Source organism: Periophthalmus magnuspinnatus, chromosome 9, assembly GCF_009829125.3.
Source record: "Periophthalmus magnuspinnatus isolate fPerMag1 chromosome 9, fPerMag1.2.pri, whole genome shotgun sequence".
NCBI classification, from domain to species: Eukaryota; Metazoa; Chordata; class Actinopteri; order Gobiiformes; family Gobiidae; genus Periophthalmus; species Periophthalmus magnuspinnatus.
The window spans coordinates 4,168,203-4,183,605 of record NC_047134.1 but is presented as its reverse complement, the minus strand read 5'-3'; the positions used below and the strand labels follow the sequence as shown (position 1 = coordinate 4,183,605).

The following is a 15,403-nucleotide window of genomic DNA, read 5'->3' as shown; positions in this document are numbered from 1 at the left end:
CTTTAAAACTAGTATGGTAACAAATAAGCATTCATAATAATTGTAATGTAATTTCATTTCTTTGTATTTAGAATTAATGTGACTCTTATCTTGTAGTAGTAAAATGTGGTAGTTTTTTGTAAAATTGTGGTGAACCTGCATCGATTCGTAGTTGACCCTTAAACCACAGAATTTCATAAATTCTTTAATCCTAAAATGTGTAAAATAGAATTTGACCGTGTGCCCAGATGTTGGAGGGTATAGTCTGGTCGTGTCTGGAGGGGGCGGAGCGCCAGCGGCTCAGCTCCATCTCGTTTCCTGCTCTGGGGACAGGAAACCTAAACTTTCCCCGAGGTGTGGTGTCTGCTCTGATGCTGCGACAGGTGCACACCTTTAGCCAGGTGCACTCATCCCAACACCTGAGGGCGGTGCAGCTGGTGGTGCACCCGGCCGACACTCAGACGGTGGAGGTGAGGCTCAGTGCATTTAACTTTAACATGAGATTTATCAGCAACAAAACAAACCTGAGCCTTCATCAAACTAAAGCTAATGTCATGTTCTGTGGCTCCAGTGCTTCACTAAAGAGTTCGAAGGTCAGAACTCTCAGAGAATCGTCCAATCAGAAGCAGAGTTTGAGCATTTGCCTCGACCCAGTGGCCAAGCACAGCAGTCCTCAGGTGAGACACACCTGTATCTAATACTGTTACATTTGTTTTGTACATATATTTAGTAGTAGTCAGTTTGACATTACCAGTCAAAAGTTTTCATTTATTTTTCTTCATTTCCATGATTATTTGAATATTCATAGTCTGAAGGCATCAAAACTATGAAGAAACACATGTGGAATGTAGTAAACAAAAAATTCAATTCAATAAAAAAAACTCAAAAATATAAAATTACCTTCAGTCTTTGCACCCTTGAACCCTGGTTTGCCTTTTGGCATTTCTTGACCCTGAGGCGGCATAGCTGTGAAGTGAAAACCATTTCAGGGACTTCATCATGAACTTCATCGTGCTTCATATGCTCGATGTCTTCTGTTTGTATTGTCATAACCTGGCTCTGCGCTTTGACCCAAAAATATGAAGCCAGTTAAATTAGTATTTATTTAAAAAATGTAGAATTGAAGGTAGTTTAATGAGGGGTGGAAATGTCAGGGTGTAGGTGCGTGTGTGACAGCCTGAAAGTGTGTAGTAGGGTGCCAGTTTAATTAAAGAAAATAAACTAAATGGTGTGGGTGCACAGGTGCAGGGCTGGGAGTTGAGTGAGCTAGTGGCTGTAGACGGTTCTTATATAGGTGCCACTCCCCAGCTCCACCTGCACAGAGCAAAACAATTATATACACTACCACAAGGGGGCAGCCAAGACGTGGCCATGACAGTGTCTAAAATGTAGAAAGTGGTAAACATAAAGAAAAAAAAAAAAAAACACTGAATGAGAGAGTGTGTCCAAATGTTCTCTTCTGTCTCTTCTGTCCCAGCCACTTTCGGCCAGGTGCAAACTCTGTCACTCAGGGTTCATCAGATGCAGATGGGTCAGGTGACCCTCGAAGTCTCATCAGGTGACATCACCAAAGAGACCTGTGATGTCATCATCAACTCATCCAATCAGAACTTTTCCTTGAAGTCAGGTGAATTTCTAACTGAATTTATTTTAACTTTGGTTACTGCAGTTTTATCAGAATCAGAATCAGAAGACTTTTATTGCCATAGTCTGTGAACACAGTTCACAAACTAGGAACTTGATACAGTGAAAAAGTGCAACATAAACACACTGAATAAATACAAATACAAATAAGGGCATGCACAAAGTTAAAAAGATATGCTTAAAAAAAATCAAATGAAATACTTAAAGGGAGAAAATATGTACAACATCAGCATCAGAACAACAGTGCAAAGTGGCTTATTAAAGTGACCAGTGTTATTAAGTGTCCAGTTTAGTGCAGATATTATAAAGTGTTCATGAGACAAACAGCAGAGGGGAAGAAACTGTTCTTATGGCTGGTGATGGTGGTTCTGGTCCCAATGGACCGTAGCCTCCTGCCAGAGGGAAGTGGCTCAAATAGTCCATGTCCAGGGTGAGAGGTGTCAGCTGCTATACGGCCTGCTCGCCCCCGAGTCCTGGAGAGGTACAGGTCCTGTATAGATGGAAGGCTGCAGCCAATCACCTTCTCAGCAGAGCGCACAATGCGCTGCAGTCTCTGTCTGTCCCTGGCAGTGGCCCCAGCGAACCACACAGTGATGGAGGAGGTGAGGATGGACTCAATGATGGAAGTGTAAAACTGCACCATCATCTGGACCGGCAGCTTGCGTTTCCTCAGCTGCCGCAGGTGGAACATCCTCTGCTGGCCTTCCTCTCATTCCTTTTAAGGGCAGCACTGCACCCTGAGGTCATCATCGTTTTTTTTTATAGTTCAGTCCTGGATCAGACGCACTTTAAATCTGGTTCATTGTTTTGCTGCAGATGATTTGATTAGAACAGTGTATTGTGTTGACTCAGACTGAAGGTTCTGTTTCTCTTCTCAGGCGTGTCGAAGGCCATCTTAGATGCTGCGGGCCGTGGCGTTGAGCAGGAGTGTGCAAACATAGGTACATCTCTGTTCCCTTGGTTTTTCTGTCACAGCTTCATGCTCCATGTGATTCCTGCTCTTTGTCTCCATAGTGGGTTCTCCTGGATATCAGCCCAGACCTCTGATCATCACGTCCGGGGGGCAGCTGCCGTGTAGAAACATCATCCACGTCGCAGGAACCAACAAGCCCTCCATGATAAAGGACCTGGTCTACTCTGTGCTAAAGCTCTGTGAAGACAACAACTTCTCCTCTGTGGCCTTCCCTGCTCTAGGCACAGGTCAGTCACTGAGGCACTCTTACCACATAACAGCAAGCTCCCAGGTTTGATTCTTATGTGGGGCCTTTCTGTGAAGTTCACTGTATGTGACCCTGACCCTGGCTCAGGTCTGGTGCACTGCTCATGACAAGTTTAATCTCAGAAGGTCCACTGCCTAGAGGACGGTCTACCTTACCTTATTTTGCCATTTGCTGCTAGAGAGAAATATTGTGACTTGATTGGCAGCATCTCCAGTTTACCTGTCGACAGATGGCACCTGTTGGATGCCCTTCATTACTGAGGTTGCTGTGGATGTGCACAGGGGCCGGGGGAGCAGACCCATCCCTCGTGGCTGACGCGATGGTGGGGGCCGTGGAGGACTTTGTGAAGAAGAAACAGCCAAAGATCGTGCGCAGCATCAAGATCCTGGTCTTCCAAACGGTGATGATCTCAGAGTTTCACAAGAGCATGAAGTCCAGAGAGGGGCAGCCTCTGGAGCTCGGGTTCATTGGCAAGTTCAAAGGTACAAATACAAATTATTTATAATAAATAAATGCAGCCATTTAGATTACAGTTTTGCCCTCACCTATTACGCCTTACAGCAAGAAGGTTCCGGGTCCGATTTCCAGGCTCTTCAGTGTGGAGTTTGCATGTTCTTCCAGTGTCTTGGTGGGTTTCCATCAGGCACTCCGGTTTCCTCCAACAACCCAAAACATGCAAGAGGTCAAATCCTTCAGATAAGGTAGACCTGACCAAGAGTAGCTCAAGATCTGCAGATGGGTCCCTGGGCACTGTACTACAGCTGCTCACTGCTCCTGACAGGTTGCCCCAGCGGCAATGGTTGAAGGATGGGTCAAATGCAGAGAATGAATTTCCTTCATGAAGGATCATTAAAGTAAACATTACGTTACCCTACATTCAGAAATATAACTCGTCAGCACTCAGTTGTCCAAACCAAATGTATCTTGTGACAATTTTCTTTTGTGTGATTTTGTGGAACAAAATCATATCCTATCCCAATCTGTAACTATCACCTTTGTTTTATTTGTTTATTGCCAAATCATAGTATTTATTCAGTGTTTTGTTTTTTTACACCTGGTGCCCTTCCGATTGCCAGCCTAGCACTTGCCCAGATTCCATTATTGCCACTCAAAAAGAACAGACAAAACTGTAAATATTCATTGTTATTGCAGATATTTTTAGCTTTCATGGCTGATGTTGGTGTGCTTGTTTCAGCGTTCATGTCACCCCTGACGTCGCTCTTGGGTCTGAGCAGCGAGGGGCCGGTCAAAGAGGGTCCATTGGTTCTGGAGGGACAGGAGTTTGAGCCCACAGTGTTCGAGCTCTGTGGAGAGACTCAGAGGGTACGGAGCACATTCATTACATGGGTTTAAATAATAATGTGAACTTTGAGGTCAAATATTGGGTCTAGTTCTGCTAACAGGGTTACCAAGGAGGGCCTCCTCCAGGTTGTTTCTATGGAAATATGACTATAATATTCAAGAGTATGGCATAACTTTCTATTTCCATGGGATCAGGTGATGTGCCACCTCAAGAAAGTTAAGTGTGAATCACATCCATTTTAATAAAGAACTAAACTCTATTTCTTTATTGAAGTTAATGTGAGAAAGTCTCATTGCTAAACCATTACGTATATAGTCAGTATGTTTGTCTAAGTCTAAACATGTACTATTATTGTAACAGTATTAATGCTGGTTATACTCTGTGTGTCAGATGCCCTCCCATCCTTCAGTAGTGTTTAACTGAAATGGGAGAAGGTCAAATGTCTCTAGTTAATCTGCAGATGTTGTGGTTGGATAAATGCAGTGGGAGAATGGACCTTGTCACTGATAGAAATGAGCAAGGAAAACATTTGGAGATTTCAGATGAAAATCCCAAAGAATGACAGAACAGTGACTCTGCTCCATCTGAGAGAGGGACAGGACTTTATACTGATGAACTGTTTGTCCTCAGGCGATCGCTCAGGCGAAGAAGAGGATTGAGGAGTTGATTCTGATGGAGCAGGCTCAGAGGACTATTTCAGACCCGGTCCTAGTGCATTTGACCCAGAGCAATGTGGAGCAGCTGGATGAGCTGCAAAAGAGCCTCACGGTGAAGATCAGACTGGAACAAAAGAATCCAGAGGAACCATCCATTCACCTGGAGGGTCTGACAAGAGACGTGACCGCCGCAGAGTCCGAAGTCAGGTCAGTACTGTCACAAGTCCTCATGAGCTCTGAAAGTGTCTCCACTGTGTTAAGTGAACAGTACCGGTCCTTTTGAGGGTCTGAGCTGCTTGAGATGATTGGAAAAGAAAACAAGATATAAACTGAAAATAACCAAAAGCTGATTTCATCCTGTGATAAACCGCAGTATTTTCAGTGATGTGACTTATATGTGGAGTCGGTATGCTTTGCAAAAAAAGCTAGCACGTTAGCAACAGCAGAAAATGTTATATTTCCAGCGCATAAGGGATCTAACATGAGCCAAACCTAGTGCATTACATAAAGAGAGGCTAAAACACGGCATAGAGGAGCAGAGAAGTGAAATAAATGCAGATAAAGCTGATGGTAAACCAGAAGTAGCTTTATGTTTATGCTAGCTTTAGCTGTAGGGTTAGGGTTAGCTCACAGCTCACAGCTCACAGCACCACAAACTGAATTACTAAATGTCATGTTTTGTGAATAGCTAAGACCTGCCTTATGTTTAGAGGTGAAAGTAAATAAGTAAATTATCCAGTTCAGTTCATAATTTTGGAATTCATTTCTCCAGAGGTATAATTCAGCAATTTTGTGTCATTGGGGAAGACACTAAATGAGCACGTCTGAATGTGCAACTTAGTGATGGTCAGAGGCTGTTGGCACAAAAAGACTGTCACTTCTTTGTCAGTCTGACCCAGGGCAGTTGAGGCACAATGAGCGATGTCATGACATATTTCATAAAAGTCATGCTTGTGCTCCTATTTTTCAGGAACATGATCCGTAAGGCAGAACGCACTGAGAGTCGGAGGAAAGATGCCTTTATGCTGAGTGGGTTAATCGAGTGGCAGGTTGTTCAAGACGACGGACAAAAGAAACCCTTCGACCCAATGACCAACCTGGCGCTGGAGGAAGCCTTTAGGCAAAAGAAAACCACAAAGATCACCATAAACCAACAGCCATTCACCGCGGACCTAGAGAGGATGAGAGCAGACAGTGAGAGGTGGAACAAGACTGTGGAGCTGTTCAGGAAGGAGTATAAAGGTGAGGACTCAAATTAGGGCTGGGTATGGGAAAGGATATGGCTGAGTTTTTGAATACAAAGAGCTATTCCGCAAATTTTACCATCAACATGAGGTGAATAATCATAATAAATGTTCTTCTCTCTGTCACCCAGCCCTACTTCAAATACAGACATGCAACCTGATTTTTGATAATAGCAAAAGATTAAGTTTAAATCTGTCAAACTGCAAACTGTTTTTTGATGAGATCTAAATTACTGGGCCTATCCACAAGAAACCAAAACTGGCACAAAGATCAACATATAACCATCCATCCATTTTTTTCCGCTTATCCGGGTCGCAGGGGCAGCAGTCTAAGCAGGGACTCCCAGACTTCCCTCATCCCGGACACGTCATCCAGCTCCTCCGGTGGGATCCCAAGGCGTTCCCAGGCCAGCCGAGAGACATAGTCCCTCCAGCGTGTCCTGGATCTTCCCCGGGGCCTCCTCCCGGTGGGACATGCCCAAAACACTTCTCTAGGGAGGTGTCCAGGAGGCATCCTGAGCAGATGCCCGAGCCACCTCAACTGGTTCCTCTCGACATGTAGGAGCAGCGGCTCTAATCTGAGCTCCTCCCATGTGACCAAGCTCTTCACCCTATCCCTAAGGGTGTGCCCGGCCACCCTACAGAGGAAACCCATTTCGGCCGCTTGTCCTTTCGGTCATTACCCAAAGCTCATGACCATAGGTGAGGGTAGGAACATAGATTGACCAGTAAATCGAGAGCTTTGCCTTTAGACTCAGCTCCTTCTTTAACACAACAGACCGATACAGTGACCGCATCACTGCAGACGCTGCACCGATCTGACTGTCAATCTCATGCTCTGTCCTTCCCTCACTCGTGAACAAAACCCCAAGATACTTGAACTCCTCCACTTGAGGCAGAGACTCACCACCCACCCGGAGAGGGCAAGCCACCTTTTTCCGGTCGAGAACCATGGCCTCGGATTTAGAGGAGCTGATTCTCATCCCAGCCGATTCACACTGGGCTGCAAACCACCCCAGTGCCTGCTGCAGGTCCTGGCTCGAAGAAGCCATCAGGACAACATCATCTGCAAACAGCAGAGATGAAATCCTGTTGTTCCTGAACCAGACCCCCTCCAGCCCCTGAACCAGACCCCCTCCAGCCCCTAGCTCCGCCTAGAAATTCTGTCCATAAATATAATGAACAAAACCGGTGACAAACGTCAGCCCTGGCGGATTCCAACATGCACCGGGAATAGGTCTGACTTACTGCTGGCAATGCAAACACAGCTCCTGATCCGGTCATACAGGAACCAGACAGCCCTTAGCAAAGAGCCCCAGACCCCATACTCCCAGAGCACCCCCCAAAGGACACCTCGAGGGACACAGTTGAATCCCTCCTCCTCATCCACAAAACACATGTGGACTGGTTGGGCAAACTCCCATGAACCCTCAAGGACCCGATGGAGAGTATAGAGCTGGTCTAGTGTTCCACGACCAGGACGAAAACCACACTGCTCCTCCTGAATCCGAGGTTCGACTATCGGTCGGATTCTCCTCTCCAGTACCCTGGAATACACCTTACCGGGAAGGCTGAGGAGTGTGATTTCTCTGTAATTGGAACACACCCTCCGGTCCCCCTTCTTATACAGAGGGACCACCACCCCGGTCTGCCATTCCATAGATACTGTCCCCGACCGCCACGTGATGTTGCAGAGACGTGTCAGCCAAGACAGCCCCACAACATCCAGAGACTTGAGGTACTCAGGACGGATCTCATCCATCCCCGGAGCCTTGCCACTGAGGAGCTTGCCAACCACCTTGGTGACTTCAGCCAGGGTGATGGACGAGTCCGCCTCTGGGTCCCCAGTCTCTGCTTCCTCCTCAGAAGACGTGACGGTGGGATTGAGGAGATCCTCAAAGTATTCCTTCCACCGCCCAACAACATCCCCAGTCGAGATCAGCAGCTCTCCACCCGCACTGTAAACGGTGTCGGACGGTTTGCCAGAATCTCTTTGAGGTCGTCTGATAGTCCTCCTCCATGGCCTCCCCGAACTCCTCCCAACCCCGAGTTTTTGCCTCTGCGACTGCCCGAGCCATGGCACGCTTGACCACCGGTACTCATCAGCTGCCTCAGGAGCCCCACGAGCCCACAAGGCTCGATAGGACTCCTTCTTCAGCCTGATGGCATCCCTTAATTCCGGTGTCCACCACCGGGTTCGGGGATTGCCGCCGCGACAAGTACCGCAGACCTTATGACCACAGCTACGAGCAGCCGCATCGACAATAGAGGTGGAGAACATGGCCCACTCAGAGTCCATGTCCCCAGCCTCCCCCGGGATCAGGGAGAAGATTTCCCGGAGATGTGAGTTAAAGACCCCTCTGACAGAGGGCTCCGCCAGATGTTCCCAGCAGACCCTCACAATACGCTTGGGTCTGCCAGGTCTGTCCAACTTCCTCCTCTGCCAGCGGATCCAATTCACCACCAGGTGGTGATCAGTTGACAGCTCAGCCCCTCTCTTCACCCGAGTGTCCAAGACACGTGGCCGGAGATCAGATGACACTACAACAAAGTCGATCATCGACCTCTGACCTAGAGTGTCCTGGTGCCACGTGCACCGATGGACACCCTTGTGCTTGAACATGGTGTCTCCATGTCCGGAGATCCGGTCGTCGAGACCCCCGCCTTCAACTGTTGCTCGGATCTCTCTGCACCCGCCCCTCATGGCTCCTCCCGCAGGTGGTGGGTCCACGGGAGGACGGCCCCACATCGTTCCTTCGGGCTTCCCCACGGGGCCCGGCCACCAGGTGCTCGCTGCTGAGCACCCACCCCAGGCCTGGCTCCAGGGTGGGGCCCCGGTAATGCCAGTCCTGGCGATGTAACTGGCTCTGTTGTTTCTCTCTTCATGGGGGCTTCTGAACCGCTCTTAGTCAGACCCGTCTCCTGGACCTGTTTGCCATAAGTGACCCTGCCAGGGGCATGAAGCCCCCGACAACATAGCTCCAGGGATCATTCGGGTGCTCAAACCCCTCCACCACGTTAAGGTGGCGGTTTGGGGAGGGGTACTAACATATATGTGAAAAGTTAAAATGTGACCTGTGTGAATTTGTAACTTGATACTTGATCTAATCTTATAACTCCACTACTGTTTTAGATGATGCGTCGCTGCCGTCTGAGTGGAGCGACATGAAGAGCGATGAGCTGTTGAAACTGGTCCAACTTCTACCCACGTCAAATGAGTATAAAAAAGTGGAGACAGAAGTGACCCAACATGGACTACAGCTCAACATCCTGTCTGTAAGCAAACTGGGACTAGACCAGGACTAAACCGGGACTAAATCAGAGTATATCAGTCTCAACCAGGACTAAACCAGGAATGAACCAGTTTACTACCTTGAAAATGCCTGATTTGGTCTGATGTCGTTTGTTAAACAGGGCTGGGACTGGTTGGTACTTGGATGGTGGGGCAGCAGTGGTTTAAGTGTAAATCGCTGTCCTTAGGCAAAACACTCCGCCAACTTTGCCCAGTATGAAGTGAGTGAGGGGCCGATGGCACATATTGGCAGTCCATCTTTTGTCAGTCTGTCCCATGGCCGCTGTGACTGTTGTACATGTATTTCCATCCATTCTATCTTTTATATTATGATTAGGATAATGAAATGAAAACAAGAAAAATTGGCATCAAAACTCAAGAAGGACTGAACCATGACTGAAGCAGGACTGAAGCAGGTCTAAGCCAGTGAACTATGACTTATTCAATTATAGTGATTAACTCTTCCCTTTCAGATCGAGCGCGTGCAGAACGTGACTTTGTGGAAGAGTTATCAGATTAAGAAGAAGGAGATGGACACCAAAAACAAAAACACAAACAACGAGAAGGTGCTTTTCCATGGAACTGGAGCCAAGTCCATCGACCTCATCAACAAACAGGGCTTCAACCGCAGCTACGCAGGAACTCACGGTAATCCAACCGCATTCACCATGCACCAGAGAATAACAGACCAATCAGACGCCTTCTTTCACAGAGAGTGCTCCTGCTAGCGTGAGCAACAGGTTTGATTGACAGCATTGCTAAGTGCCCCCTTACCCACCTATTAAGTCAGCAGTGTGGGTGGGAGAGAGCATTACCTTCAAAAGCTTGACTCTGGATTGGCTCTTTGGTTGCCATGATTCCTGCAGTCGGAATTCCAAATATGGAACTCCGCTCCTAATTCACTCCTATAACTGCTCACCTCGACCATAGAGTGTATAAAGAAGTGGGCTAAGTGAGGGTGACGCTTGGCTCCAGTCAAATGAAGCTCATCGAGGCTAACAGTTTTTAAATATTAAAAAAAACTTGACAACTCATTAGTGACTTACTTCTATTTTTTCAAATCTGTTGCTAACGCTAGCGGGAGCAACATCAGGGAAAGAAGGGGCCAGATTTGTCGATTGTTAATGTTCATATCTTGAGGATCATGTAGAGCTGGTTATTACTATGAATACTATGATTTAATGTTGAAAATCACATTCTGTTGTCTAAAGAAAGAGTGCTTTTATTGTTATCTAGGCATTGGAATCAGTATTGAGTCTATTCCTTACTATTAAATTTGAGTTTTTTGTCATGACAGCACACATTCCCTTTTCCTTCACAGCTGCGATGTACGGTAAAGGCTCGTACTTCGCCGTGGACCCTGTATACTCAGCTCAGGGCTACTCTGCGCCAGATGCTAAAGGTCACAAGCGCCTGTATGTGGCTCTGGTCCTGGTTGGAGAATACACCACAGGTCAGAAGGGCATGATCACTCCTCCAGCCAAAAGCAATCCCAGTGACCTCTACGACAGTGTGACCAACCAAATGCCAAACCCGACTATGTTTATCATCTTCAACGATGTACAGGCCTATCCACAGTACCTCATCACATTCATGTAAGAATAATTACAATGGTTGAGGAATAAAAACATGGACTAAATAAACCAGCACTAAACCAGGTCTGAACCAGGTCTAAAGCAGGTCTAAACTAGCACCAAACCAGAATTCAAACAGTCTAATAAGGTCTCTTTGCAGTACATCATCACATTCACTGAAGGCATTTAATAATCACAACTAATCCTATAGTCATTTACACAGAACCAGGAGCCAGGGCTTAATAAGGTCTAAACCAGGTCTAAACCAGGTCTAAACCAGGTCTAAACCAGGTCTAAACCAGGTCTAAACCAGGTCTAAACCAGGTCTAAACCAGGTCTAAACCAGGTCTAAACCAGGTCTAAACCAGGTCTAAACCAGGTCTAAACCAGGTCTAAACCAGGTCTAAACCAGGTCTAAACCAGGTCTAAACCAGGTCTACCCCAACGCCTACTTCAGTGCCTAAATATGACATTCACCTAATGCATTTACAATCATAAGCAGATCATCAAGTAATGAAAATGAACTCAGGATTAACCATGACTAACCCTAAACCTGGACTAAACAAGGCCTAAACTATTGTTAATCAGCTCTGGGTTTAACTAGTTCTGATTCAGTCCTTGTTAAGTCCTGTTTTAGACCTGGTTTAGAACTAAACCAGGACTGTGGACAAGGACTTAATTAGATCTAAAAGCAGAATTAAAACGGTACTGAACAACAGACTAAATGACAGTTACATAGATTAAAAACAAAACCATGTATAAGCCACAGACTGGGTTTGTCACTGACTCCTCTCTCCTTTCAGCTTAACTCTTCAGGAAATAATATCACCATCAATTATGTGCCTTGTAATGTTTAGCTGTTTCACATATAATCATGTTCATTTAACATCAAGATTTACACCAGATGCCCTCCCTGATCTGGTCTATTTTGTAAAAGCATTACAGTTATATCTTTAAGTTGAATAAGTCAAATCACATCAATGTATTTACAGGTCACTTTCCGCACGTAAATGGTTTCTCAGTACACCAGGGGGCGGTACAGAGCATTGTAATCACTGACAAAGCCTGTTATTAAATATAGCATTGTTCCATTATTTTTAATTGTTTTATTTAGAATCTAAGCGCAAGTTCTCATTAAATAAAGTACTAACATAATAATAATAACTCAAAGGGCTTTGTGATTAAAGTAAAACTAAGTTGAAGTTTACTCATGTTTATAACTACAGCCAGAGAAAAACACTCACTGGCCCCTTTATCAGGTACATTTTGAACTGATCCAGTTGAACCTGCCTGCTTAAGACTGATTACTGTCTTTGTGGACGTTTGTGGATGTAAATTGATCCTTCCTGGAACAGCAGATTTATAAAGTCTCAGGTTCATTTTCCTCAAGTCTATAAATCTAAACTAGGACAAAAACCCACAAATAAACCAGACACAAACCAGATGTAAACCAGGACTAAAGCAGATCTTAACCAAGACTATCCCAGGAAACACAATTAATAAAACATTGTGGAAATATTTATAATTCATCTTGAAAGACATTTTTAATTTTTTTTCATAAAAATATCTTAAATCAATCAATATGAGAAATAAGGTTCTTATGTAATACACTAGACCAGGTTGGGGCTAAACCAGCTCTAAACTGGATGCATGTGGCTTAAACAGACCAAACTAGAACAAAACCAGGATGAAACCTGGACTAAATTCTCGGTTCCAATGCTTAGGACTATACCAGGTCTAAACCAAGACTAACCATGTGTAATTCAGATATAGAGCAGTACTAGATCAAGACTAATCCAAGACTAAACTTGGTCCATCTTTTCTGCTGTGACACCCAGGGTTTAACTAGAACTAAGCGAGGATTAAAGCAGGTCAAAAGCAGGACTAAAGGAAGTCTAAACTAGGACTAAAGATGAACCTCTCCACTGTATAGCCCAGAGCTGAGTTGTGCCTAATGAAGTGTCCGGTGAGTGTCGTCATTGAAGCTTTAATATTTACTCTGTTCATAGTTGTTGTTTATGATGGACTTGTTGATGAATGAAAAGTAGTTTGTTCTGTTCTCTGATCTCTCCTGCTATGCAATAAAAGTCTTTAAATTACACATTTATTTGTCTTTAAAAAAAACCAATTCTACCAAATGCTGGTCTTGGCTAATGTCTACTCCACAGACACACTAATGAGTTCAAGAAGCTTGATTTTGTCCAGTTAATGCACCACACCAGGTTACCATTGCCATACCTCACCACCGTCTCCGAATTGTAAAAGGTGATGATTATCTCTTGAGTTGACACCAAACAGCCTCAACTTCCTCAAGAAGTAAAGTGTTGTGGACAATTTCCCACAAAGATGTGCCACATGGTCACTCCATTTGAACTGGTTGTAAAGTACTTGGAGTTCACAGCTTCAATCTGCCTAGTGTCAATCACAAAAGAATTAGGCTCCCTTACATTCCAAGGATCAAAAATGATCTCTTTTGTATTACGTATAGTTTTTCACTGTTTAGATCCTCACACCAACATTGTAATTTGCACACCTCATCAAAGTAAACTGATTGTGTATTATCTGTAGCTGACAGCCTAACAATAATTGTCTGAGAACTTGGCAATTCTGTTTTGTTTATGGCTGCTTTGGCATTTGTTAGTGTAAAGTGTGAAGAGTACAGGCGAGTACAAACCTGACTGTACGTACCAGATCACCTACTAACCCCTGTGCACACCAAACCTGACTGCACCATTGCTATGAAAACACACACTTGATTTACACATATGGAACTTGGTTGCAGATTAACCTCTACAACTGCTCGCCTCAATTGGCTTCATTTTGCTTCCACTGAAGCTACGGGTGACATCACACTCACACAGTCCTCTTCTAATATACAGTCTATGGTGATGACGGAACAGGCACTGTGACAGGACAGGACAGTCGAGCATTCATAAGAACCAATGCATTTTCAGGTTTACCAAAAGTCTCACCGCATATAATACACAGAGCAGTGCATGGGCGTCCTCAAGGGGCCACTAATGTGTACTACACCTTCTGTCACTTGTGGGGTGCTCATGGGCAAGCAAATTAAACCTCCAGATCACAACTTTAAACAAATTACATTTAATCTTTTTTACTGTGAAGAATTAAAATGGAAGAAAAATGGTCAGTTTATTCCTCCATGTTGTTGTTTTATGCAAAAATAATAAAACAAATGATCCCCCTCCACACTGTGTTGTAAATGCACTACAGTCTATGAAGCAGATTAGTTCAGACCTATGACAACCATCAGTGGCTTTACATACTTGAGGGCATTACCTGAAATGTTTTGTGTCTTGATCATGGCAGCTGTTGTTGTTCTCCTCCAAATTCTGAAAAACAAACACAAGAAATCAGCAAAATGTTCATTTTAAATTTATTTGAATAATTGTTCATGACCTTTTAATTATAACAATTGTGGCATCGCTCTATAATTTACTAAGTTATTCTCAGTTAAATTTTCATTATTTATCACAACATTTAGTTGATCTGGAACTTTACACAATTAAAAAAATCACATTCATTATATAGGCTATGTAGCATCTATTTGCATGTTTTGTTTATTCTACAATTTGATAACGTATTTAATTTACCAATTTAGTTTTTGTTGTTTGCAAATTTGTTGTATATATTTGGTTTAGTCTGTGGGGCACCAAGGGGATATAGTTGGGTAGTACAGGTAAACCAGAGTGCACCTGTGTGGGTCTATGGTTTTTACTAATCAGCAGGAGAGGCAGCAAGTAGGCCTTGTACATGTCTGTTTGCCTGCATGGAAACTACCAATGAAAACTGCATGTCTGGATCGGACATAGGTTTGGTTAAGTTTGTACCGCGTTAGACCTCATACTCATGGTGTACGGTGACCAGGTGTCCATATTGACACGGGACAGTCCCAGTTTGACCCGCAGCACATTTTTCCAAAACCAGAGTCCACTACCTCTGTAATATCTGCTCTGTCAATCTACCTTTACATTTCCGTGTTTGTAAATAAACTCAACTTTTTGCCCCAAGTCTGTATCTTTGATCCCTCAGACATTACGACAGAACAATGTGGCCAACACGGACTATGATTGGACAACATTAACATAGTATCCGGGCGCTGCTTGCAAGTAACCAAGCCCTGACCCCGGCGCGCCCAAAATTAGTGTGGACTCAACCATGATGTTATAATGCACGTTTTTGGGAGCACAAATAGAAACAGATACAGACATCCTTAAAATGGTGTTCCATTTCCAGTAAACTATTTGGATACAGCCTTTGGGAAAGAAGAAGACGTCCTGTTTTAGTTAGACAGTGTCAGTTGTGCTGCTTATAAGTGTGGAAATGAACAGAATGTGATATTTGAGATTATAAGATAAAATGCAAAGGAAACCAAAAGTCATTTGGCTTCTTAACATGCCCTGACAGGCCGGGATGGGGAGGGGGGTTAAATCTCTCCATGAGTCATAATGTCTCTATAAGTTGCTGTTT

At 44.5% G+C, this 15,403-nt stretch overlaps 1 protein-coding gene across 1 annotated transcript in view; it reads left to right on the top strand.

Annotated features, from left to right (window-relative positions):
- The window catches only part of LOC117375767 (protein mono-ADP-ribosyltransferase PARP14-like), a 28,321-nt gene extending 17,118 nt beyond the window's left edge, over positions 1–11,203 (top strand). Inside the window, exons 11-22 of the mRNA XM_055224025.1 lie at positions 228–449; positions 551–656; positions 1,457–1,606; positions 2,502–2,564; positions 2,638–2,823; positions 3,125–3,325; positions 4,039–4,166; positions 4,777–5,009; positions 5,773–6,044; positions 9,180–9,322; positions 9,812–9,986; positions 10,660–11,203. Of these exons, the coding sequence (XP_055080000.1) occupies positions 228–449; positions 551–656; positions 1,457–1,606; positions 2,502–2,564; positions 2,638–2,823; positions 3,125–3,325; positions 4,039–4,166; positions 4,777–5,009; positions 5,773–6,044; positions 9,180–9,322; positions 9,812–9,986; positions 10,660–10,937 (2,157 nt within the window). The 3' untranslated portion in view covers positions 10,938–11,203. The remainder of the gene's footprint in view (positions 1–227; positions 450–550; positions 657–1,456; positions 1,607–2,501; positions 2,565–2,637; positions 2,824–3,124; positions 3,326–4,038; positions 4,167–4,776; positions 5,010–5,772; positions 6,045–9,179; positions 9,323–9,811; positions 9,987–10,659) is intronic.
- The last annotated feature ends 4,200 nt before the right edge of the window (positions 11,204–15,403 follow it).